Source organism: Artibeus jamaicensis, unplaced genomic scaffold, assembly GCF_021234435.1.
Source record: "Artibeus jamaicensis isolate MK-2021 breed Jamaican fruit bat unplaced genomic scaffold, CSHL_Jam_final contig_2170, whole genome shotgun sequence".
Taxonomy (NCBI): domain Eukaryota; kingdom Metazoa; phylum Chordata; class Mammalia; order Chiroptera; family Phyllostomidae; genus Artibeus; species Artibeus jamaicensis.
The window spans coordinates 4,956,859-4,984,209 of NW_026521445.1; the positions used below are offsets into that span (position 1 = coordinate 4,956,859).

At 44.2% G+C, this 27,351-nt stretch overlaps 1 protein-coding gene and 1 pseudogene across 2 annotated transcripts in view; both read left to right on the top strand.

Moving 5' to 3' along the window:
* LOC119043079 (acidic leucine-rich nuclear phosphoprotein 32 family member B-like) overlaps positions 1 to 3,431 on the top strand; it is a 67,750-nt pseudogene extending 64,319 nt beyond the window's left edge.
* Positions 1 to 27,351, top strand: part of KCNH1 (potassium voltage-gated channel subfamily H member 1) — a 317,432-nt gene that overhangs the window by 201,597 nt on the left and 88,484 nt on the right. For both annotated transcript variants that reach the window (XM_037136985.2, XM_037136986.2), the window contains exons 8-9: positions 15,852 to 16,051; positions 22,109 to 22,361. In XM_037136985.2, the coding sequence (XP_036992880.2) occupies positions 15,852 to 16,051; positions 22,109 to 22,361 (453 nt within the window). The remainder of the gene's footprint in view (positions 1 to 15,851; positions 16,052 to 22,108; positions 22,362 to 27,351) is intronic.

A 27,351-nucleotide genomic window follows, 5' to 3' on the forward strand; every position in this document is an offset into this window, starting at 1 on the left:
TCTCAACCTTCCCATCTTGGCCATGCTATTCCTTTGCCTGGACGTTTCTATTTACCCCCACTCCCTCATTTACCAGAATATTTCACGACTAAGTTCTGGCATCTTCTCATGTGGGGGGCCTTTCTTTGCTTACTTCCTAAGACGGGTCAGGTAGATGCACCCTTGGTTTCTGTAAATCTATGTTGCAGCTAAATAATCTCACCTGTCTTCTGGCCCATGTTGTCCTTGTCCCTGCCTTCTACCCCTTTGTCTATTTCCAAGTCTAGAACACCTTCCCATGTGCGTCCTTCTGACCTCAGCTTTGCCCCTCCAGCAGAATTCTCTGGGGGGCTGTTTTTTCTGCTTCTGTCAAGGCTGGCCATGTTTTGCTAAGCACTGTTCTTACAGTCCCTGAAAGCCACCACCAAGTTCAGTGCTGGTGTGTGGTGAATCTGACTCAGAAATCTGGAGAAATCCACCCCTAAAGCCTTTTCGACAAACAGCACCGCTATCAGCAGAAGAGTAGAATCCAGTGATTTCTGACTGCTGTTTTTGGAGAATTTATCCAGGTATGTAAGATATGTAATCAAATAGCTCAACAATTTTCAACCAGTGTGCTGGTTGAAAAGAACTTTGAAAACATATAATACCCAACTATTTCATCAGGGGCACTGACCTCTTTTTCCCTTAGGTTGTCAAATAAAAAAATAACAACAGCCAACACAACAATAGCAGTCCAGTGTGAACGAATCAAAATTATACCTGTTCTTTGGTTCAGATTGGCAAAAGATATCATATATTTTTTGGTGTGCTGCAGAATTTTAGTAATTAGTTTATATGTGCCATGAGATGAAAAAGGTTGAAAATCACTGAAATGGCTAAATACAAGCTGAATGTTGTTGTTTTTTTTCCTCCAGAACTGAATGTATCTGGCACTGCTTAGCTTAATTTTCTTTTCTCTCTGTACCTTCAAGGGTACCCTTGAATGTCTTGCAGCCCTGGTGCTTCAAGGGCAGAAGGCCTGTACCCTTGGCTGGTCCTTGGCTGCCGTGGTGGACACTCAAAGCTCAGTTCTTCAAATCCTGGCAAAGGCTCCGTGTCTTCTTCCTGACACTTGACCAGCCCTCCTTAGCCACCTCTCTTCGTGAAAAATAATGACCTGCTAATTTCAAGGCCTAAAATGACCTTTTTCTCTCTATACTAGTAATCTTTCCTCTTCCAAGGGAGAAAAGGGAAAAAAGGAAAGCCTGTGATGTTTTCCTAGTCTCTATAAAATGTCAGTCTAGCCTATGATTATTTCTTTTCAATGGCGAAAAACTTCATTTATCAACTTCATTACTAATTCTTCAATTAACTACTCCCTTCCCCCCTTTTTAAAATCATCAGTACCCAATTATTATTAAGCACTTCATGGCTAAGCCTGTTGTTTTATAATCAGTTTCATAGAGACACCATCCTCTTTTCCTTGACCATTATGAAAACAGTTGAACACAGGCAGACTTTTACAAAACCGGACATCCACTGCAGACTCATTGAGAGGTTCATGGAAGGGGATGAGGTAATGGTGCCCCTAAGAATTATGGGGAGCTTTTCAAAGTCTACTCGTTCACCCTCTTCTCACTCCACTTCACCACTGGGTATGCCCAAATGTAGGAAAAATGAAAATTTTACAAAGCTCTCTTGGTGATTCTAATATGCCCCCTGGTTGAGAATCATGGTCAAGTTGATTACAGCTAGGCAGAACCCATGTGATATAGTTCATTTCACGTGAGTTAGGGAAGTGAGATGGGGGAAGTCAGCTGTGATGTTTTGGGGACACTTCTGGAAGAGTTACATTTTTGGTTGGATCTTGAATAATAATAACATAGCAACAACTGGTATGTGCTGAGCATGGGCTGTGTGGAGCACTTCATATATGTCACCATGTTGAAAACTCATCAAAAGCCTACTATAAGGCAGATGGTGTTATCCCATTTTTACAGATGAGAAAAGTGGAGCTCAGAGAGAGCGGGTGCTTTACCCAGAACCACACAGCAAATGAACGCCAGGGTTGATGCTTAACCCTTCAGTCAATGTGGTCTCAGCTCTGACTGCTTCGATGTGTCAGAGTTAGTGGGAGGGAGGTAGCAGAGGGTCATTGTGTGGGGTAGTGACAAGAGCATTATTTCCTACCTGAGCAAAATCTTTGTGGAAGAGAGACATCTGGGCTTATAAGAAGCCCTAAAGCCAATATGGCCATCACTCTTAGGCTGAAAATTATCTTTCTGTCTCTAAGAAGATGAGAAAGACCAAGTTTTTATTGTCAGGAATAGATCTGGTGTAATATTATCCACTTCCATTTTTCTAATTCCACGATTATAACTTATAATCATAGTCATTTATTGGAGGTCAGAGGGACTTTAGATCCCATGGAGTCCTGTTTCTTGTTGGACTCCCTCAGTTGGCAGGTTTATCTACTCAGGGAAAGGCAGCAGAGCACAGAGCAGTCGTTCTCAGCTGGGGGTGAATTTGCCCACCGAAGGATCGGCAGCATGTTCAGAGACATTTTTCATCATCATAAATGGAGAGTGCTACTGGTATCAGTAGATAGAGGCCAGGGATTCTGCTAAACATCCTTCAACTCAGAAGACAGCTCCTGTAGGCGCCTTCTCAGCTGTAAGCACAGTATTGGGAAACCAGGGTTGTGCTTCAGCCCTTTTCCTCCCTGCTTTCTCTTGCTCCAGTGAGTAACTTGGCTCTGAGACAGGCTGGGACTGTGCCCTGGGCCTCTGCCCCAGCAGATCTCTCACGATGGCCTTGCTGAGACGGTTAAGTTTGAAGAGTCAGGGAGGGGAACACATGGACCTAAAGCTGAGGAACTGGTTTGGAACTTGTCCTGGACGATTGCAAACCAAAGAATGGGGAAAATGGAGGGTTTAACAGCTAAACTTGTGAACTTAGAGTTCTTATATTTAATAAGTGATTTCAGTTTCAACCCTCCCCATACCAGATAAATGGAAAAAGCTTGAGCTCAGTGGCAACAGAATCTTTGGAGGCCTGGACAGGGTAGCAGGAAAAGTATCCACACCTCACACATCTAAACTTCAGTGAAAATAGCAGCACCTTGGGACCTTTGAAAAAGTTGGAATATCTAGAAAGCCTGGATCCATTTAATTGTGGTGTTATTAATCTGAATGACCACTGAGAGTGTCTTCAAGCACCTGCCCCAGCTGACATACCTGGTGGCTATGAGAGACAATGGAGAAATCCCTGACTCAGGTGCCAAGGTGGATGGAGTAGATGAAGAAGAAGAGAATGGTGAGCAGGAAGAGTATGAAGATGAAGGTGAAGTCAATGAGTAGGTAGAAGAATCTTGTTGTGATAGAGAAGTTGATGAAGAGGATGAGGGTGAGCATGAGGATGAAGAGGAGGAAGAAAGCCAGAAAGGTGAAAAGACAAAGAGAACCAATTAAGGTGAACATGCTTATTTAAGTGGCTTTAATATTTATCTGTTATTTTAAATGGCTTTATTAATTAGATTCTCTTGGATGATTCATATTAAAGAATCATCTAAGAAATATAAAACTTAGAGCACTCATTATGAAATAAAGCAAGACCTGGGTTTGCAAATTTGCAAGCTAGTCTACCTTTAGCCAGGTTTAACTGTAACTAAGCGGTTGTCTCTTTGCAATCAAGAACTCAGCAAGCACAAAATAAGTGCAAGTAGCAAATTATTCAGAGACCTTTCCAACCTCTATCTGACCTTCTTGATTCATTTGCAGAAGTAATTGCCTGTGGAAATTGATGTGCTTTTATCTGTTGTGCTATTAAAGCACTGGTTGGAATGAGGTTGCACAGACTACATTGGTAATGGGTTAGCACAGAGTGGGAGCTGACGTTTTATTCGACAGATGAGAAGTACCTGAAAATAACCTCTGTCTCCCCTGTAAGAATTTTGCTTGTTAAGTGACATTCACCAACACAGCAGAGTGTCAGTGTGGTATAGGAATGCGTGCTATTTTTAGCAGGATATTAAATGCGAGTTTGCAGGCTTTTCTTATTATGTAATGGGGAATGCATGAGTGTTTTATATTCCTTGATTTGGGGGGGCACTTTCTGTGCCCCGGCAATAGCCATCCAGCTTGAGGAGAAATGGGGGCATAGAGCTACAGGAAATTTGGAGCTGAGTAGCAGTCATTTCCATCAAAGTGTCCTGTGCATCAAGGTATAGTCAGTTGCCCCTGTTATTTCAGGGGGATAAGTTCTAACACCCCTAGTGGATGCCTGAAACCGTGGATAGTACCAAACCCTGTGCAGTGTGTACTGTATTTTTATCTATCCATAGGTATTTTTTCTCCAAGGAAGCACTTCACAGTGTCTTGTAGGCACACTGAATTGCCAGTGTCACTACTCTTGCATTTTGATCCATTATTAAGTAGAATACACACGATAGTCAGTCAGTCTGATGACCGAGACAGGTAGTAAGCAGAGTGGATGTGTTGAAGAAGAGGATGACTCACGTCCTGGGTGGGATGGAGCTGGACAGCTCAAAATTTCATCACACTACTTAGAACAGAGCACAGTTTAAAACTTATGAATACTTTTTTCTGGGAGTTTTATTGTGGGTAACCATGGGGTGTGGAGAGCTTCCTTGGAAAGTAAAACCGCAGGTGATGAGAGACTCCTGCATTGCTAACCTGTGGGGTTTCTTTCCCACCGTCTCCTGGCCTTATTGCCATGGTTCTGTCTGGGTAGCTGCCTCCATAGCGCCTTTCTGCTTCTTCGCTGTGGCTTGGTATCCCCCTCCTACCTCAACCACGTGATTGGAGGGTTGGAACTTCCAGTCTCCCTCCCGCGGATGCTGCAGATTGAGTTCAGTCACCATTGGCCAATGATTTAATTAATCATGCCTACATAATGAAGCCGCCATAAGACCCCAAAAAGACAGGGTTTGGAGAGCTTTCATGTTGGAGACCCAGAACACATTCATGTGCCACTGTGCAGGAGCCTTGCCCTATGCAGCTCTTCATCTAGCTGTTGAGTTGTATCTTTTAACATCCTTCATAATAAACCAGTAATCCCCGGCTGAGTAGTTCAGTTGATTGAAGCATCATCCTGATAGGCTAAGGCTGTGGGTTTGCGCCCTGGTCAGGGCACTTGCAAGAATCCACCAATAAATGCATAAGTGGAACAACAAATCAATGTTTCTCTCTCTTCCTCTCTTTTTTCTAAAAATCAGTAATAATAAAAATAATAAAACCTTAGTATTCTAGTGAATAAATGGGTTTCCTGGGTTCTGTGAGATACTCTAGAACACTCATCAAACGCAAGAAGGGGGTCATGGAAACCTCTCATTTAGAGCTAGTCAGAAGCACAGGTAACAACCTGGCATCTGAAGTGGAGGGTGGTCTGTGAGACTGAGTCCTTAGCTTGTGGAATCAATGCTCTCAGAATCAACTTGAACTATAGGACACTCAGCTGGTGTCGGAGAATTGGAGGTAGTGTGTGGAGAAACCCCACCCGTGTTCATTTGAGTCCAGAACCCTTACCTTCTACAACTGAACGTGAGCAGACTCACCTCTTCGGGACGATCTGTTCAGTGGTTACAGAGCAGCACTTACTGAGCATCCACAGGATGCGGAGGAAGGCGCCCCTGCAGTGGCCCCACTGCACTTCCTGCAACTCCAGAAGGTCTTCTACTTAATGCAAAGCACAAGCTACACATCAGAGTAGGATGTGTCCACTCAAAGCCAAGGCTACAGGGACTAGAGTCCAGGGGTGACTGATGGAGAGAAGTTAATACTGGTGGTTCAAGAAGGAAATATAAGACTTATTTCAGATCTACCCCATGCCAGCATTGTGATTGCATTCATCATATAAATTCATTGAATGATCACAGAAACCCGAGTGGTGGAAATTATCCTCTTAGGCCTTGAGTTAGTGTCAGGACCAATAATTCAAATCCAGGGTTCCTTCTCTTCAGAGCCCAAATTATTTGCATAATACCATGTTGCTTCCCCCAAGAAACAGCTGACTCACCTGAGTATTCATTTAATGTTTGTGGAATTAAGAACTCAGGGATAACCTAACCACCCTGCTATTAATTATTGTCATTATTTATTGAGCTTTTATTATGTACCAGGTACTGTGATAAACATTTTATATATATTAGTCCACTTATTAAAAATAAACTAGAAGGTGATTAACTCATTATATGTGATGAAATTAGAGAGGGTGAATGATTATCTTGTGGTTGGTAGTGGAACCAGGATCCCAAATTGCAACTTTTTGTTTCCAAAGTGCACTCCTTGTATTCTCCCTGCCATGGCAATGAGTACTTAGTTCCTTCCTTCCTTCCCACCATTACTACCCATTTCTTCCCAAGACTCATAGCTATGGTTTTCAAGTCACAGGACATGGGATTTTAAAAGTTAGTTGCCAGTTGTGATGCCAACAGAAACGTTATCCTCACACCCACTCCATCATCATCACATTAGAACCTGCAAACACAGTAATCACAGCGAAGACCAAGAGCACTGCAGTCGCTGTCATGAAGGCCGTATGAAACACAATATGGGCTAGTGTGGTCCCCAGGCCCGTGCCCTCCCTACAACCAACACCCCTCCTGCTTACCCTTCTTTAACCCTTCCTAATCCATGAGTAGCTTCGATCCATGAGTAAGTTGTCAGTATTTCAGCCAAAGTGTCGAAGATACAGCATTTATGGAATGCCGAGACTTCTTTGAAGGCTTTTGTATATCATGAGCTTGGTTTAAAACAGCTCTTTCTGGGTTTCAGTATTTTCCTATAATGATAAATGTTGAGTTCATTTATGTAATGAGAAGACTATAATCACCATTTGGGGTAGGTGTTCGAGGTTGTTGTCTTAATGAAATGTCCTCTGATAATGTGTGTTCTTGACAGTTGACTCCAGGGCAATTAACTAAGAGAGAAGATAACATCAAGTGTCTCTATGTTCCAGCTCAGTAGTCTGGGTGCTTATCCATGGTATCTCATTTAATTCCCTCAACAACCCAGGGAAGTGAGCATGTGGCTTTCCTTTTGTCAAACTGACAGAAACGGAAGGAAAAAGAAATAATTTGTTTCTGGCTACACAGCTCTCAGTGGCTGAGCTGGAATTTGAACCCAGGAAAGTATGACTTTAAGACCTCATTTTTATTTCCTTCTCAGGAGATAATATGTGGGTGCAGAAGTCACTGGGCTCACCTGTCAGGATTTGCTGGGCTGCCCTTAACATAGAAAGGAAAAGACTCTACTTCTTAGCTCCTCTGCCTTGGTAGACTCTTCTTGCTGTATCTCTTGGAATGGAAGTGAGAGGGTGTGTCTGGACTGCTTTGAGCTCTCAGTGCCAAGGTTGTGTGTGCTCATGACCTTCCCCCGCCAAACCCATCTGTCTTGATGAGAAGCTCATCCTAATCAGCAGGCTAATGGGAAATTAAGGATCATAAAAGACTGCTGATTTTATTTTAAGGGAAATTTATATTAAAAAAGAGGGTTTTTTTTCTTCAAAAGAAATGAAGTAATTAAGTCTCATTAAAATAAGTAGCAGTTAGGCATAATTTCAACAGCTATTTTATTTCAGGCACTATTTGATTTAAAAGCAGGGATTGGAAAGAGCTTGTACTGCCTCAGTTTTTCCTGTTGGTCCCTAGGAGATCTGGGCATGGCAAGATAGGCAGGGTATGAGCAGAGCTGAAAGAAGAAGAGAAGGAAAGAGACAAAAAAAGAGAGAGGAAATCATTTATATTCTATATTCAGAAAATGGGCTCTTTCTAAATAAGCGACTTTTTCCTTTCAATCTGCCTAAACCTACTCTCAAAAAAATAAATGGTGAATAATCTAACTGACCTTGAAGAACAAACCAGTGTTTATTGCCATAGAGTTTGGCAACATATTCTGAAATAAAACACAAATTGCAACAAAAAATAGAAAGCTGTAGTACTTGCTTCTCAAAGTTCCCAGCAGTAAGAGTATCACCTAGGAACTTACTTGTTAGAAATATAAATTTCGGGGGGCATTCTGTGAAGTTTAAAAGGACAACCCTAAAGTTGATGGCACTGAGGATTCTTCAGCATCGACGCCAGCCAGGCCAACCTGCAGTGAATTCTCACAGTAGATGACCTTCTTGTTGACCCAAAGCTTTTAAGCAGCTCACTTTAAAATATATGCACCTAACGATTACCACATCTTTTTAAGATGAAAGTCAGGTAAACAAAAATGAAGTGGGAAAACAAACACCAAGCAGGGAAAAGAAACTTAAAAATATACAGGGTCCGGCTGAAATAATGCCATTGAGTATGGTTGGTGGGGTACATGAGTGTCTTATATGAGATGGACAGCAATTTGAACATTTCACCTAAAATGCCCTATGGTGTGCTTGAGTATGACATTGTTACGTTACAGAATTACATGCTTATGATTTTGTAATAAAAGATTTTTAATGTAATAAAAAGGGTGTTATTTGTGCTGGACCCCGTATTTATTGCTGATATCCTTAGAAAACAAGAGAATATATTACATTGATGAAACAGAACAAAATGCTATCGAAAATAACAGAAAACAAAAAAATTCATGGAAATTGCAAGTATGATAGCAAATAAAAATTAAACAAAGAGGATAGAAGATAAAAGTTGAAGAAATCTTTTATAAGATTAGAAAACTGGAAAGATTAAAAAATTAGATTAATCCCTGAGTCTGACACTTGAATAATAGAAGATCTGAGAAATAGAAAGAAAATGAAGAAGAAGAAACCATCAAAGAGGGAAGGGGAGAAAATATGGACAACTGTAATCGAACAACAATAAAATAAATTAAAAAATAAAAAGGTGAAATATAAATAACAAATGCTAATTACATTTAAAGTAATGCTCTTTTTTTAAAAAAAAACCATCAAAGAGATAACCCAATAACTATGTGAGGTGATGGATGTTAACTAAACTTATTGTGGTGATCACTTCTCAATATGCACATACATCAAATCAGTGTGTTATATACCTTAAACTAAGACCATGTTCGATGTTTGTATTGCATTAAAGCTGGATGAAAAAGAAGGGCCAGGGAAATCTTTTGCCAGGGTGACTTTGAAAGCCTATCTTCATTTATAAGATTTTTTTTCAGTTTTTTTTTTCTGATTTGTCTGTTTTATCAGTAGTCGTTCCCCCTGTGTATTCACTCATCATGCTCCTTCAGTCTTTTTCTGCAATTTAGCATAAGGGCTGGGAGAGAAGTCAGAGAGTTGATGTGGCTACATTCCTAGGGACCCGTCCTCTGTGACTAGCATGTCCCATCATGGCCGAATGGAGTTTCCAGATGAGGAGCTAACAAAGGCCCCGTTGCCTTTTGCTGGGAATTAAGACTACAGAAGCAAACACAGGGTTAATAGTAGAGTCACATTTAAATTGGATTTTAATGTGTCATCAGGAACTTTGCAAGAAAAGTTGGCTTGGATAGATCCATAAATTACCAACAGAGGGCAATCATTTTTTTATTGTTACAGAAAGTAAAAAGACTCATTTTAGTCCTTGCTACATCTCTAAGCTTTGAAACACTTGTGGAGGAAGCTATCTATTTATTTACTTATTTATTTCAGCCTTTTCGGGTTTAGGGATAAATTATATTCTGCAAGGTTGTTCATTAGAAGTTAGAGTGCATTTTGCAATAGAAATAATTTTACAAATAATGGCCAGCTTGCTAGAGGAGCCAGAAGTCTACCTAACCCACTGATTAGTAACGTCTACTGGTGAGGTTCTAACAGCTCTGCATAAGCTGGCCTCCTGGATTGCCAGAGATGCCCTGCTAACTCAGAGACAGGTTCTTCCCTTCATCACTTCCCTTTGGTAGCAGGCAGATTAGGTGCTCATCCAGCTTCTGGGCCCTGAAGTAGATCTCCCAAAGGGAAAGAGATGAGGGAAGGGGGAGGAGTGTGGCTGATGAGTCTAGAGACTGGGGAGCTCCGAAGAATGGGGAACTAGACAGCAGGCTCAGTGTGAGAACAGCAAGATGCTAGGACCTGTGGCCTGTTAAATACACCCCTTGAGTATCTTTTTTCTTCCACCAAAGATCCTAGGGGTTGAGCTACCTACTTCCTTTTCCACTGCTGTTTTGTTGACTAGGGTTGCCTTCCAACCTGGGTTCATAGAATAGAACAATCTCTCAGTTTCCCTTCTCTCTTACCTTTTGAGAAAATGTGAAGAATTTTGTTCCAAGTGACAGAAGAAAGCTGAGTAGAAATAAAAAGTATCCTTATTATGCTTCACCCCATTTTGATCTGCTAGAGAGAGAAGGAGAAGAAAAAGAAGGAGGAGGAAAGGTTGGCAGGAGGGGGAGGGGAGGGAAAAGGGGGGAGGGATCAGGAGGGGAGGGGAAAGAGAAGAGAGAAAAAAAATTTCTTTGAAGGGCATACATTTCTAGGCTGAAAGGCTTTATTGAAAGCCTAGCATAATGGATAAAAAGTGAATCACAGCAGAAGGTCCATTATTCTGAATTTTTAGATCATTGAAGATGAAGGGTTTCTAGAGAGAAAAAAAACAAGTTCAATTTGAAGGATGAAAGATCTGAATATTTTTGACTTCTCAATAGCAAAGGAGCACAGTGGAGAAATGCTTCCAAAGTCTGAGAGAAATGATTTCTCATCTAGAATTTCACACCCACTATGCCAAGCTACTAATTGACTTGAAGAGTAAACATTAGTTCTCAAAAACTGTACTCCCATATATCCTTTCTCTGAAAGCTGTTAGAAAATGCCTTCTACCAACAAATAGGGGTAAACCAAGAGGCAGGAAGATGTGGGATACGGGGATGGGGATCTCACCCGAACCCTCAAGGAAGGGACCCCCCACACAGCTGTGAAGCCACAGTTCAGAAGCCTCCAGGACAGATTCTGTACAGAAATGAAGTTGATAAACTCACTAATGTGTTTTGATTTATTGAGAAGATACATTGATCTGTGGGAGAGTTTGGAGTCAAATTGGCCATAAGTAAACCAAACAAGAAAAGACAAATACTATCACTGGCCACCACAGAAAGAAAACATTGCAGAAGAGGAAAAGTAACCACAGTATATAGTACATGGCTTAGCTGTGATAGCATTCATTTATTTATGGTAATGTAAATATAGGTAATTACCTAACCAGTATGATGGTAGACTTATGTTAGGAGGTTGAGATTGGAGGTGAGGTAAGAAAAAGAGCTAGATTCCCAGAGGTCAATGGATAAGGCCTACAGTTGAAATGTCAGGATATAGCAGTTTGGGCATGGTATTAAAATATGGAGATCAATAGCAAAACAATTGGCTAATACAATGGAAGTGAGTGCTTCTGCAGAATAAGAAATTGGGTGAAAAGATGGCCTAGGGGAATAAGAAATTTTTAAATGTCTTGGACAATTGGCTCTTTAAACTTTGTGTGTATTATCTACACAAAAACAAATACGAAATTTTAAAAAGGAAGACCAACCTCTGCCATTCTTCCCTCCAAATTCCATATAACAATTTCCATTTAAGGGCCAGAGAATACTATCTCACTGTTCTTTGGATACAACTTAAAACTCTTGATATGGTATAATATTAACTGTAAACCACTCAAGTACAGAAATAAACCTCATATCCAAATCAGCATTTTGTCTCAGGTTGGAGAGGTCTCCTTCCTTCCTCCCCGAAATAGCAAGGCCAACTAATCCCCGTTCAGAGTCACGCAAGGCTTCCTCTGCACCGAGGCTCATCAGTCATGACTGCTATCCTCTCCCTCCCTTCTTCCCACTCATGTTCAGACATCTGCTCTGGTGGTAGTCTGACTTACACGTCTTCTCTCCCAGTTAGGTTATATTTAAGGGCATAATGCTTTATATGTGACATATAAGTAAAGAAATGTGTACATAAAAAACACAACTTCCTTCATATAAAATTAGAGAAGGGCCCTGGTGGGCAGCTCAGTTGGTCTGAGTGTCATTCCATACACCAGAAGGGTGTGGGTTCGATTCCCAGTCAGGCCACATACCTAGGTTTCGGGTTCAGTCCCCAGTCTGAGTGCAGGAGGCAGCTGATCAGTGTTTCTCTCTCACATCAATGTTTCTCTCTTTCTCCTTCCCTCCTTCTCTTTCTCCCTCCCTCAAATCAATGAAAACATATCCTCGGGTAAGGAATAATTACTACTAATAATAAAATTAGAGAAGGGGCATTGAGGACAGAGTCATCCATTTTTAATAATCATAACATTTATGATAACGATGATAATTGAATAAGGCCCTCCTGAGGACCATGGACCTTCCAGACTCTCAGAACCAGACTGGGACGGGAGTGGCCCTGGGCCGTGAATGACGTGGTAGCCCTGCTGTAACTGTGACCAGGACCGTGGTTTCGGACCTGCGCCTGGTTCTCAGATCATTAACACGAGAGCTATTCTGTCTGTATTGATTTGGTGTAACTATTTTTTATGCTCAAGATTAAATTACTTTCCTGGCAGCCATCCTGCGGAAAGCACCTGTACTCCCCACTCGTGACCTCTGGCTGATTGTGGACCGGAAAACAGAGCCAAGGCAGGACTGCCATTGGGGCTGATTGGGGTGGGGTCAGACTGACTGGACACGGGCAGCCCCCTGGGCCCTGGGAGGCTGGTGCTGAGCCCACTCTGTGACGTGACTGGGGCCCAAGAATAGGTGCTTCGCCCCTGTAGTGTATGATGCTGTTTATGAGCTTAGAAGAGCTGATGTCTGCATTATTCGGGCTTTGACTACTGCTTTTCATCTGCCTCCTTTTGTTCAGATCGACACCACTCCCTGGTAGCCCTTCAGAGCTGGCGGCACTTTGTGATCCTCATTTACAATTCTCTTCAGGTAGATCTGTGTCCTCAGTTTTTCAGGCAGCCATGCCCAGCAACTGCCAAGCAGACGGAACTGGAGAGCCCTCCCTTACTTCTGGATCCAGGGCTTCCTCTCACTCTCTTTTTCCCTTCCCTTCGTCTGTCAGTTAAGCCTAAGACTATTTGAAAATAATGATATAGTGCGTTCATACCATGGGGTAGTATTCATCAATAACAAGGAATGAACTATTGACATATGCAACAAGGTAGACGGATCACAAGGATATTTTGCTAAGTGGAAAAAGCCAGTCTCAAAAGATCACCTACAGTATGATTCCATTTATATAACACTCTTGAAACGATATAATTATCAAAAAGAACAGATTAGTGGTTTCCAGGGGAAGTGTGAGTTGCACAAGGGAGGTCTCTGTGATAACAGGACAGTTCTGTGTTCTGAATGTGGTGCTGGCTACATGAATCTACACATGTGATAAAATGATGCAGAATCATATGCATACTTCAGAGCAATGCAAGTCTTTTGGTTTTGATATTGGTACCATTGTTATATGACGTGTAGCCAATGGGGAAACTAGGTGGGGGATTTATAGAATCTCCCTGTATTATCTTACAACTTTCTGTGAATTTATAGTTATTTCAACATAAATTTTTCTTTCTTAAAAGGAGAAATGAGCTATTGTTCATACATGCAACAACATGGATGAATCTCGAAATAATTATGTGGAATGAGGGAAACTAGTCAATTAAGTACAAAAATATAAAGATGAATTGGACTACCTTAAAATTAAAAACTTTCATGGTGCAAAAACAATACCATCAAGAAAGTGATAAAACAATCCACAGGATGTGAGAAAGTATTTGCAAATCATATATCTGATAAAAAATTTATACATATAAATAAAATTCATTGTATGTATATATAAAGAACATTCGTAACTCAATAATAAAAAGACAAACAACCTAACTGAAAAATAGGCAAAATGGCCAACAGGTACATGAGAAGATACTTAATGTACCTCATTAGCTATCAGGGAAATGCAAATTAAAACCACAGTGAGCCAGCAGATCACACTCATTAGGATGGTAATAGTAATAAAAACAACAGATACTGAATGACAAGTGTTGGTAGGATGTTGGAGACATTGGGATCCCTTATGCACCATTGGCGAGAGTGTGAAATGCTGCAGTTCTTCAAAACGTTAAACACAGAGTTACCATGGGACCTAACAAACTCACAGCTAGGCGTATACCCATGAGAAATAAAAGCATGTTAATACAACAATTTGTACATGAGTGTTTATAGGAGCATCATTCATAATCCCAAGAAGTGGAAATAACCCCAATGCCCATGAACTGATGAGTGGATTAATGAAAAGGGCTATATCCGTACAATGGAATATTATTCAACGGCAAAAGGACACACCTTGAAAACCTTGTGATAAAGGAAAGAAGCAGCCACAGAAGGCCACGTATTGTGTAATTTAATTTACATGAAATGTCCAGAATAGACAAATCTATAGTGGCCACAAGTGGTTGGCCAGGGGACAGGACGGGGGCAGACAAGGAATGACTGCAAATGGGTACAGTGTTTCTCTGGAGGATGGAAATAATCTACACTTGGAGGTGGTGATGATTGTACAGCTCTGTCATTATACTAAAGGCCATTGAATTGTATACTTTTGTAGATGTATTTATGGTATGTGCATTCTATCTCAACGAAGATGTGTTTCAAAAGTACATAACATATGATTCGATTTATATAAGTATTGAAAATGCAAGCTAATCAATGATGACAGAAAACACCAATGGTTTCTCAGTGAGGGGAAGGTGGAGAGTAGGGAGAAGCGGGGGCGGGGTGGCAAGACTATAAAGGGACAGGACAAAATTTTGGTGGGTGATGGACATGCTCACTATCTTGATTGTGGTAATGGTTTCATGGGTGTATACATATGTCAAAGGTTATCAAATTGTAGCCTTTAAACATGTGCAGTTCATTGTACATATGGCTTGTTTTTTAAAAAGCCAGAGCACAAATGTGTGTGAAACTCACGAATCTGACAAATATTTACAGGGTGCTGGTATAGTGTTAGCTCTCGGGGATACAGTTGCAAGGAAAAGATGGGCCCAGTCTTCAAGCAACTAGTACTTTGTCAAGAAAGAAGCACATGTAATACAAGCTTTGCAGACACAGCTGGGAGTCATGGTCACCCTGTGGGAAGGTTTCCCGGATGTGTGGGCACTGAAGCTCAGCATTCCAGGCCAATGGGAGGTGGAGGTGGAAGGTGGGGTTTTGTGATGACATTATGGTCATCATCCATGACGCTACTGTAAGAGCAGCAGCAGGAGCACAGAGTATGTTCTTGCTACATCTCAGAGGGCATCTGATTTTATTCTTACCACATTAAAGCCACGCCCCCCAGGACTCACATGACAGTGGAATGGATTGCTGTATTAACATCCTGAACAATAAGTGCAAAGCAAAGACAGAACTTCCTTCATCGCCCTCAGCAGACTGGCTATGATTTATTTGCTTATGATTATACATTCCAGGTCTGTCCTTCAGCTATACTGTTTGCTGTGTGAGGGCCAGGACTGAGTGTCTCATTCACCTTCCTGTCCCCAGAAAACAGCATAGGGCTGGGCACATGTCAGGGTTTGATAAAGATTACTTGATGGTTGGTTTGGATTTGGGTTGATGTGGAGCTCATAGGAACACGTCTGACTGGTGGCCTTAGCCATGGCTTGCACTTTCTGTGGCTTTACGAGTGAAGCAGTCCAACTGCACCTGCCTCCATCCCCCATTGCTCTTGTCCTGGCTCTGGGCCCGGTCACGTCAGCTCGAGTCCACCCCGGCTTTGTCCTGCACGTCCGGTGTTAGGAGACTCTTCTTTGTGGTCCACTCCCAGAGGCTCCTGGGGTGAGGTTCTCGTGAGAAGGTCAGGACAGTCTGTCCTGGAGAGGGCAGCTCTGGACACTGGCCTGCTTTGGACAAGGTGGGTGTTCTTGGACCCTGGTTCAGGGACCACTCATGTGTTGTTTCTTCTTCTCTCCCTGTCTCTAGCACTTCTTTATGCCACCATCTTCGGGAATGTGACAACCATCTTCCAGCAGATGTACGCCAACACCAACAGGTACCATGAGATGCTCAACAGCGTTCGGGACTTCCTGAAGCTCTACCAGGTGCCAAAGGGATTGAGCGAGCGAGTCATGGATTATATCGTGTCCACCTGGTCCATGTCCAGAGGCATTGACACTGAGAAGGTAAGGAGGGTGACAAGCTCAGACAAACCACTTATCTGCTAGCTTTCCTGGGGAGACCTGGGTGCTCTCCCAGGGCACTTGTTTTCATGCCTGGCTGTACCTCAGAATTTACCAGGGTAGTTTTGTGTGTCCAGGTCCTACCTCCAGAGATTTTGATGGCTTTCAGATCAGCCTTGCTCAAAGACTAGCGATTAAGAGCCATTATTTAGAAAATTGGAAAGTCAGGGTATACCTCCCAGAGAAAAGAGGAGCTGGAAGTCTAACTGTCCAGGGTGGAATTTCCCAAACGCATGTGATAAGAATCAGGGCCACCCTTGGGTGAGGTCACTAGTATCACTGATATTTCTTCTGCCTCAGGGTAGGATGGCCCCAGGCAGCTTAGCACGGCTACTGATCCTGTGTTTATTCAGATTTTCAATCTTTTGCTCATCATGGACGTTTTGCATGAATTTTTAAAATATTTCATTAAATACACTGTAATTTATCTGGATTACTGACTTTTTAACATCCGCTTCAGTTTCATGCCCAAGGCAGTTTTGTGACCTCACTTTAGTCTTGGTCCCCCTGAAAAGAATCTCATGAAGTGATCATTCAAAGAAGATTCCCAGCCTCCACCCCAGACCCACGGCATGAGAACCTGGTGGGGAGGGTGTGGAGAGCCCGGAAGCCGGCATTTTCACAAGTGATCCTATTCCTCAGAGAGGGCCCGGAAATGCTGCGCTAGGGCAGTGCCTTCATCATCAGCTGACTTGAGCAGAGCTGCACCTAGCCACCTCCTTAGGCATCAGTTTTCCCACCTGGAAAATGGAAGTGGCCACAAATCCCTGTTGTTTTCTGCGAGTTGCGTTTATTGTTCTAGGTGCATTTCAATAAAGTGAAGAAAGTGTGGTGGTATAGAAAAGAATGAAGATAAGCGGACTTTCTATTATGCACTTGAGAATTATCTCCTTTTCATGTTTTCTATGTGCCCCAATGTAACACTAGGTGAGTTTTCCTCCGCTTTTCAGTCTTTCAACTACACTTCTCCTTTTATCGTCAGTTTGTAAGTACTGAGGAATGCTGATTCCTTCCATTGTTCGAATGAGGAAAACAAAGATAGCACTACTGCAAAAATGCCTTATGACACATCCAGAGCCAAATTCAGTTGGCTTTGGGCAACTCTTCATGCTCTAGTCTTCCTCCATTAGAATAGTCAGTTGAGAGTTGACAGTTGGAAAGGAAAAATTGAACTAAACTGATCCAAGTTTAAAAGGAACAATACTTTGGTTTGGTTAAGCATCTTCCATAATAATAGCAGTGACATCACACCGACATGGCAACACCAGCTACGGTGACTTGAATGTGCGTTAAGCACAGAAATCTACTTCCCTTCCCCACGCACCTGGTCCTGTATTCCTGCTTCCCCTAGGCACCCCTCCAACCCTGCTGCTATTTCTGTTGGAAGGGATAAGGACACAGAGGCCCAGTTAATTTTGTTAACTGCCCCGGGGTCACAGAGTTAAGAATGGTAAAGCTACCCTGGCCGAGTAGCTCAGTTGGAGCATCGTCCCAGTATGCCAAGGTTGTGAGTTCGATCCCCAATAAGGGCACATAAAAGAATCAACCAAAGAATGCATAAGTGGAACAACAAATGGATGTTTCTCTCTCCCTCTCTCAAATAAATAAATATACAAAGAAATAAAAACTTCTTTTAAAAAGTTGAATAAATAGAAAAACATACCTTTTTTAAAAAAACAAAAAGAAAAATGACAAAGCCAGAATTTGAACCCAGTTTTTCTGACTTCAAAGCTTATGCTTTTCTGACTGTCATTTTTTGAAAATGGAAAACATGTGCTGGAGGGAAGAAGGACGAGTCCAGACAGAGTTGCCCCCGTCTCAGACAAGCCAGGTGTCGGTGGGGCAGGACAGTCCCTGGCTGTGCCTGTCGTTTTTGCTCTGCTCTCTCAGCAAGGCCGTGGGTTCTGTGGGTGCCTGGGAGCTGATGGAGCAGAAAGGAACTTTGATGTCTCAGCCCCGGGGCTCCTTCTCCCAGGGGCCAGGATGCCTTTGGAAAGCTGGTTGTGGGAAGGAAGGCCCTTCCCCACCCTCACTGCAGGGCTGAGCTGGGTGGCTGCCCGAGGAGACAGCACCATCAGCACCGGCCCTTTCTGTCCCCCCTGTTGCCTCACGACCCTGGAGGGCTTTGGGATCTGCTCCAGGTTCTGATCGGACGAAGACGGGCTACTGTGTCATCTCACCACAGGGCTGGGCCTGGGGCAACTGCTCTTCCTCACTGGCAGCTGCTACGGAGAGGACCAGTCCCACGGACCCATGGCTCTCCAGGGGTCCCTTCTCCTCCATTCTGAGTCAGAATGGTCAGTGATGACCAGGGGACCGGGGCTGGGCTGTGTGGTAGTGGGGTGACAGTGTTGGGCTCATTCAGTTTACCATTTGTTGGCTGGTGACCTTGAGCATGTCACTTGTCCTTCCGAGTCTGTGACACCTGGAAACTAGATGACTTTTATACTAAAGCCAACCTCCAAGGCCCTTTGAGCTCTGACCCTTTGGACGTCAGAGCCTCTGTCAGGCCGAGCTACTACCCTCCTGGGTGGAGGACATCAGAAATGAGAGCCACATGCACGGAGCACTGGGTGTGCCAGCTCAGGGGGCCCTCAGCAGAGTCCTGTGTTCCAGTTCCACCGTGAAGACTGGGGGGAAAGCTAAGCATTGCTTCAAGTTCCCATGACCACTAAGTGCTAAAGCCAGGGACTGGATCCAGATCCAGCCAGCCCGAGGACCTGTTCGCTCAGCCAGCCGCTGTCCTGCCCAATCTGAGCTCCTGGAGCTCCTGTGGTGACATCTCTCTGTGGCCTTCGAGGCCTCAAGAGCTAGCAGATAGTCTCTTCTCAGCACCAAATAAAAGGAAACGTGGCCCATTTCAGGTCCTTGAGCTGACACCCGCCCTCAGAGACAGGGATTCGGGGTCCCCCAGCCCGCACAGTATGGAGCCCACAGAAGAAGGCTGGAGAGGCCTCACGGCCGTGACAGTCGTGATTTCCACTCCACGGCCCCTCTCCTCCTCACACGCACTTCCCAGTGGCTCGGGGAACAGAGCCCATAAATAAAATATTGTCACCATGCCAGGGTCTCGTTCAGTAGCAGCCTCTGCCAGCAAAGTCCAGCCAGGGGGAAACCAACTATTTAAAAGTGAACTTGAAAGAATAAATCTTAGTTTCGAATCACTGGGCACAGTTTTGACATGACATGTGAGCAGTCCACACTCCCTTGTGTTCTGTTTGGAGAGAAGAGCATCCAAATTAAATCCACATTTCTACAGAAGTCTTGTTTTTAATGAGCTTTAAAGAGGACAGTATTAGCAAACACTCCGCCCCAGCCTTGCTAGCCTGAATCTTCCTCCGTCTCTGCCAGCCCTTCCATCCCCTCTGCGGGAGAACGGGAGAACATGCTGGCCGCCTCAGCATCCTGAGGCCCCAGGGCAAGAACACAGAGGGAGGGACTGGCATTTATCGAGTCTCCTGCTAGGACCAGGCACTGTCCCGAGGAAGTATGCTGGGAGATGCAATTTTATTTAATCCTCATCAGCCAATGTGGGCAATGTGTATTTTACAGGCCACCAAAGGCTAGAGTAGTTAAATCACTCAGAGAAGAAGGAGGTGGGGTTTCAATGGTTTGCCCTCTTCCCACTGCCACAGCTCTGTGTGGAGCTCGGGGGCACCTGCGAGGGGTGGGGTGTGAGCAAAGCTGTCGAGGGTAAGCTGAGATTTGAGCTGGGTTTTGAAGGAAACTGCAGGATTTCCAAAGTCCATGGTGAACCCCAGGCACAGAGGCAAATGGCCTGGGCTAAGGCAGAGAAGCAGGGACAGGGAAGAAAGCAGCACACCAAGGAAATGTCCTCACAGGACACGGCTGGTTTTATGGCCTCAGCTTTGTTCCCAGGCTAGGATGGGAGAGGGGTTAATTTAGGAACACTCCTAATTTCTCTGAAAAAGTCCACTCGGGGCCTTACCGTGTTACTTAATATGCAAGGGGCTATGCTATGGTTTTATGGCAAAATTTTGTGCAGGGAGATAGTTCTCCCACTAGAGCAGGCTGAGGAAGCCTTTTGTCTTTGAAGCATGAGACCTGCATGGCCTCCTACATTCGCATTTGCTTGGATTTCTGAAATGCTAAAAAGCAAATCACAAGCCCATTTTTTGGGGGGGGCAGCCACATGATGTAAGAAGTGGTTAGTAAGTAATCTAGGCTCTGGAGTCCAGCTCTGGAGTCCAGCTACCTGGTTGAAGATCCCAGCTCCGCCATTTCCTGGCTGCGCCACTTTAGGCAAGCTAGTATCTTCCCTGTGTCCCAGTTTTCTCATCTGCAAAATGGTACAATAGCAGACCTTACATCCTAGGGTTTATGTGAGGATTAGATTAGCTAATGCTTGAAAATGTAAAATCACAACCCTCCCTGACTTGCCTTCTCTTTCTTTACTATTCTTTTTAGCACTTACTGTTAAATTATTTTGCCTATTATTTGTCTCCTCCCACCAGGTGTTAAGTTACATGAAGGCAGGGATTTTGTCCATTTTGTTCACTGCTCCATCCTCAGAACCTAGAATGGTTCCTGGCATAAAATGAGATGCTGTAAAATAAGTATGAAATGAGTGAACCACCCTAAAGTACTTAGCAATACATGGCACACAGTAAGTGCTTAGTAAATACTATTTATGTCTCTCTTTCAATCACACCCATATTCCAGCCTTCTGCAGATTGTCGGCTCCATCTTTGAAATGTGGTCTGAATATGATCAGTTCTCACTGGCTCCACTGCCAGCGTTCAAGTCCAAGTCTCCTAGGCTCGTAGGTCACACCTGCGGGAGTGACCTAAACTTGATGTCAGAGGCTCACGTGGAGACCAAGGGAGGCCTCATCCCAGTGACAGTGTCCAGGTTCTTGTCTCCACATGAGAGAGGATTTGAGAACTAGACAAAAGGATTCAGTGAAGCACAGGGTTTTATAAAGAGAAAATACACACTCAGATGGGGAGTGCATCACCCTGGGGGTCTTGGGGACTGGGCTTATATTTGGGTTAGTGGGGATGAACTCCTAAAGGTGTGGGTCTGGGTGGAGTGGAAGCAGAGCAGGTGAGGCGCCACCTTCCCAATGGGAAAGGGAGTTTCTATCCTTCTTTAGTCTTTTCTGAAACTGCATGGTGTTGGTGCATGATGGGTACAGGTTTATCTGCAGTGCTAATGTTATTATAATGGATTATAATTGACCGTAGGTCACCTTTTGGGGTCAGGGTGCCTGGCCCAGCTGGATAGAACAGGACCTTATTTGTCTCTGCAGTTTTCCTTGCAAGCTTGCTTCCTCTTGCAAGCTGTTTCCATACAGAGGGGGTGGAGGAGGGGCCCAGCACCTCAGTCTGACTCTCCTGCCACCATTTGACCCCTTGCCTCCATTCTTGCTCTCTGAAAGTCGGGACCCTCTGACTTCATTCTGTAGCTGTATTGATCCCCTAAAATATATAGTTCAGGTCCCGTCACCTCCCTGCTGGAAATCCTCCAGTGTGTCCTCATCACACTCAGAATAAATCAAAAGCTTTGCATCCCTGAATGTCTCTACACACTCTCTTGCTTGGCGTTCTCCCATAACCTCATCCACCCCTTTCCCCTCATTCACATTGGCTTTTGCTGCGGTCTCCTCACAGCCTTAGTTATTCTTCTGGAATGTTCATTCTTCACAGGGCTCCCTCTGACACATTATGAAGGTGTCAACTCAAATGTCACCTCAGAGAGGCCTCCCCCAGCTACTTAGAGTCCCACATTCTTCCAGCCCCCCTGCTCTCAGGACCCGCTTCTGAGCAGTTAACACGGGTTTTTTGTGGTCACTGCCTCCCACAGGCAGTAAGCACCATGGGGCCAGGGACCCGCTGTCTTGTCCACCAGGGCCGGGAGTGCCGTCTGGCCTCTGGGGGTGGAGGGGGCACGTGCTTCCGCACCCAGGTGTGGAGCAGCGATGAGCTGTAGGCCTCAGTGAGGAGCGCCCTGACACTCTTCCTTCCCCTGCTCGGCCAGGTCCTGCAGATCTGCCCCAAGGACATGAGAGCTGACATCTGTGTGCACCTGAACCGCAAGGTGTTCAAGGAGCATCCGGCTTTCCGGCTGGCCAGTGATGGCTGCCTGCGGGCGCTGGCCATGGAGTTCCAGACAGTGCACTGTGCCCCGGGGGACCTCATCTACCACGCGGGAGAGAGTGTGGACAACCTCTGCTTTGTGGTCTCCGGCTCCCTGGAGGTGATCCAGGATGACGAGGTGGTGGCTATCCTAGGTAGGTGTTGCCTCTGCTGGAAGGAAACCTTCTGGGGCCCAAGATTATGGCTTAGCTATTGGGCAGCCTAAGGCCACTGCTGCCTTCAACCAGAGATTGCACCAGGGGGAGGAACAACTGTTAGCATCTGTGCCTGTTTCCAACAAATAGTTGAGTGCCTGTTTTGTGGCACTTGGGGTATTGCAATGACAGAAATGGGTTTTGTCCTCAAAAGCCACCCAGTCAACTGGGGAGAGAAACAAATAAGCAGACACCTGCATACAGTGGAAGGAGCACCTAACCCTGTATTCAAGTGTTGGGAGGGCTTCCTGGAAGAAATGACACCTAAACTGAAAGACGGATGTTGAGACTGAGTTAGCATGGAGAAGAGACAGGACAAAGGAGAGTTCTAGGCAGAGGGAGCAGCATGTGTGAAGTCCCTGCAGAGAGAGAGCATGGTTTATGTGCAGAGCTGGATTGCACACATCGAAGGGGCATCTGAGAGATGGAGCTGGGGAGGCCACCGGGGCGAGGCCAGCTGTGCAGGTGCTGGGATCCACGTTAAAGGACTTGGATTTTACTTTGGGGGAGCCAAAATGAAGGGCTTAAAGCAGGGGAGGGGCACGATCAGATTTGTGCTTTAGACAGGTGACAGTAGTTGCAACGTGGAAGGTGGATTGAAAGGAGAAGTCTGGGGATGGCAGGTGAGAGTGAAAATATGTCATCCAAGGGGCAAGTTGATGGTGAGCCTATGAAGAGAGGCAAATGGAGCTGTCCAACAAAAAGCAGAATCAACAGAGCCTGATGAAGGATTTGCTGTGGGAGGAGAGGAGAGAGTCTGGGAGGGTTGTGGGGTTTCTCACTTGGGTAACAGAGAAGCTGGTTCGCCAGACACTGTGGTAAGGAACCAGGAGGCAGAGAGACATGTGGGGCACACATCGGTGTTTTCCATGTTGAGCATCAGTGGCCTTTGAGAGATTCATCCAATTGCCTGAGGTAGCTTCAGGGCAGCTCCTGATCGGGGGCATTTTACTCTGAGTGGACAGGCCATCATAATAAGATCATGGTCAATTCATGACCAATTCATGGTCATCTATTCTTCACCAGGCATTTTACATACAGATTCTCAGTGAGCCCTTAGAGTAGCCCTGTGAAGTGAGTGTCTTATCCCTGTTTTATGTATGAGACAGTGAAAACTCAGAGAGGTTAGGAGACTCTCCCAAGACCTCACAGCTGATGAGGTCCCTGGAGCCAGCCTCCGGGAGTCCCTCAGACTCCAAAACCTCCGCTCTGCCTCACTTTGTAATACTGCAGTCCTGATGATGATTTGTGTGGTTTGCTGGTCCATCAAGCCGCCAGGTACTGCTAGACATTGCACACATACACGAGGAGGAACCCAAAATTTATTTATAAAAAATTGTGTATTTATTCTTATATGTTTAAGCTTCAGCCACCTTCAAAGTACTCTCCATTAAATGCAATGCACCTGTCAAGATGCTTTTTCCACTGCTCAAAACAAGCTTTGAATTTGTTGATTTGATGCCTTCTAGTGCTTCCGCCATTTTTTGTTTCACCTCTTCCACATTGGCAAAACCTTTGAGGTCTTTTTTTTAATCCAGAGAAACAAACAAACAAAAAAATCATTGGGGGAGAAATAGGGTGAATAGAGAGGGTGGGGCAGGGGGGTCATGCCATTTTTGGTCAACAACTGCTGAACACTCAGTGCAGTGTGGGCAGGTGCACTTGTAAACCACCATCATGAGATGGGCCAATGCATTGAAAATGTCTTCCAAAAAAAATTCACCGAAGCCAAGTACAGCTTCCCACAACAACCTTAGCTGGTGCACTGATACAGATGGGTTCCTAAAATACTCACCCAGCGGGGGAGGCCTGTACTACAAGGGGCCCGCCCTCCGGAAGATAATTCCAGGGGTTTTATTTTGATTCCCCATATTTTAGGAATCTGAGACAGAGTGATTACTGAATTTTAGGACTATAAGACGCACCTAGGTATTAGAGGAGGAAAATAGGAAAAACATTTTGAAGCAAAAATGTGGTAAAATAGTTAATAACCTGTGACCCCGTTCCACCGCCACCCCCCACCCTGCCCCTGCCACAGTGAGCCAGGTAAGCTACATTCGGACTATAACACGCACCCCCTTTCCTCCCAAATTGGAGGGAGGAGTGCATCTTACAGTCCAGAAATACAGTAAGTTACACCAAAGTTAGAATTGAAATTCAAACTGAATATCTTGACACAGTATTTTTTTTTAATTCCAAACTTTGTCCCTGTTTAGCCTTTGAGAGTATAATATGCAGCCTCCTCTTGCTCCCTCGGCCCCAAGCGACCTTGTCCTCTTGGTTATGTTCTGCTCAGGTTAATAATCAAGGATGATTTCCATTACTTCAGCATTTGGGTGGGGGAGAGAGGCTGCCATTGTTTGCTAAAGTAAGTGTTCTGGATTCCGGCGTCCACTGCATTCTACAGACAGGGTTATCCTGTTCTCTGCCTTTCCCATCCACGCGATGTGAGGTTTGACTGTGTATGAACAGGACGTCCATTACTTTATTGTAGCTTCAGGGAAGTGACATTTACCCCTGCCTTTAATCAGTGTCCCTGATAAAGAGGACTTCTCATTAATAATAGCAGTCAGGATGTTTGCCTCGCTGAGAGGAGGAGTAACTAGTGACCAGTAGGCTCTCCTCTGAATTGAATTTGAATTGATCCTGTGGTGTAGGGCGTCTTTCACTCATCCCTCCTCCCACCCCCAATAATTCACCATATGCCTTTCCAAGGAATGCTGTTCACCTTTCATACTCATGCTCAGGGCGCCCTTGTTGGTGCCCCCTCAACAGCTGCACTGTCAGGAGTTGAGAGTGGACACCTAGCCATGGAAGTGTAACAGGGCCACAGGGGAGCGAGGAAGGAAAATGACTATGTCCAAGCCATGTCCCGTTTTCCCCTCAGCCGGGGCTTCTTACGGGCTTGATTTATTGTTGGTTTACCTGGTCAACTGACTGCTCCTCCAGATCCAGCCCTCTGCCTCGGGCCTTCCTGAGCATCCTGCCTGCTCCAGTTAGCAATGCCCTCAAGCTGTCCGGACTAGAAAAAGCATCTTCCGTGTGTCCCCAGTGGCCGGGACATTTTAAGAGGCTCTTCTTCTATAAAAGGATGATACAAGTTCTTTGAGTCAACCTGACCTCTGGATCAGGACACATTAAGAGGTTCCAAGCTATTTGCTTTCTGTAAACTTAAATTCAGGGCTGTTTTTCTCTGATTAGAATACCTTTTGCCCAATGAATAGAAATCAGTTTGTTCTTACAAAGGGGGTTCAAGCATAGGATGGTTATGAGAACTAGATCTTTATTGCCCTTTGATGCCCTTCAGTTCAACCCAGCTGAAATTTATTGAACCCTTGCCAGGCACTGTCAGAGGGGTGGGGATGCAGCTGTGGACCCAACAGTAGCCCAGCCTTCAAGGAGCTTCAGTGGAGGAGACCAACATTACTAAAAAAGCAACAATCACACTGTGTGGTACGTGTAATCATAGAATGCAGGTGCTTCTAGAGGGTCATTGGACAAGTAATTATTGAGCAGCTGCAGTGTATCCAGTGCTCAGTGATGAAGGGGAATGGCTAGGTCATCTTTAGTTACCACAGGACAGGAGTCTTTAGAAAAAAAAAAACCTCATTTATCTTATCTGTTTGGTTTCTAGCCCCTTGTTATCAGTTCACTCATTTACTTTCTGCTGATTTGTTTCCTGCCTTGAGTTCTAATACTCCACCCTATCCTCTGTTTAATTTTAGCACAGACTGCAGGAGTGAGGAAAAAGGTCACTGTTCATAACTGAGTGGGTCTAGTGTACATTTTAAGAGAACCTTTCGTAATGCGAGAGTTCTACAGGAGGGTTTTTCAAACTTGCTTGACTGCAGCTCACCATATGAAATGTTTATTACATCAAGAACTAATCAACATGTGTGCACACAATTATACATAAAACTCAGTACTTAGTTTTGCTACATAAAATGCAGCTGGCCTTTTCTATTAGATTCTATTATCTTTCATTTAAAAAGAAATCGACTCTCACGACCCACTAAGTTTCTTTCTTGACCTGCTTCAGCCCCCAGTTTAAAAGCACAGTCCCACACACGTAGACCATATCTTTCTAGGAGTGAAGAAGGCCATGCTGTGTCCCAAGGACAGAATATACTAAACAATCTGTTATGAGTTTCTTTTCTGCTGATGTTCTCTGCCTTAATTTTGAAATGACACCCTCGCAATCTCCTTTTGGAATTCTCTTAGAAATCATTTAATGTCTTCTTAAATTTAGTTTCTCACTCTGCAAAATAAATTTAAGATTTCACCATATGCATTTTTATTATATTTTAAAAAATAAATTTATCCTAGTTTTTCATAGATGTGAGAATAAAAAAAAACACAGACATCCATTTCAGCCCCTGACCAAGCAGTACTATTAGCATTTGCAAGTAACTCTCAGTTTTTCCCAGTTTGCATTTCATGGCCAAAGTGGGTGAGTCCATCAGGGCTGTGCTTCAGTGTGGTCCATCTCTGTGAGTTTCCATCTTATACAAGTAGTATTTAAATGATCTTGTTTCACTGTGACTTAATGTTTCTGGAGTTACTTTTATGGGTCCTGCATTTTAATACTTAAGTTGTAGTTTAATCATGGATCATCTTGGGTCTTTTGTTTTGTTTTATTTCATTCTACTGGGCGAGACTGAGGTCTTTTTGGCTGGGCTGCCTTAAGTAGTGTAAAGAGCCCTGGACCTGGAGCTCTTGCTCTGCATTAACTCCTGCAGGAGTTACCACTCATAGGTTAAGTCTCCAGGGCCTCCTGTGGTTCTGCTAAGCCCGTCACAATGCATCAATCACATTTCCTCATCTACCTCTCCTATGAGCTGAGATCCTTTGATTTCATATCTCTGGCTTAGCCCAGCACATGGCTTAGCTCAGGCACTAGAAGCTACTTTTTTAATTGAATTGAATTTGA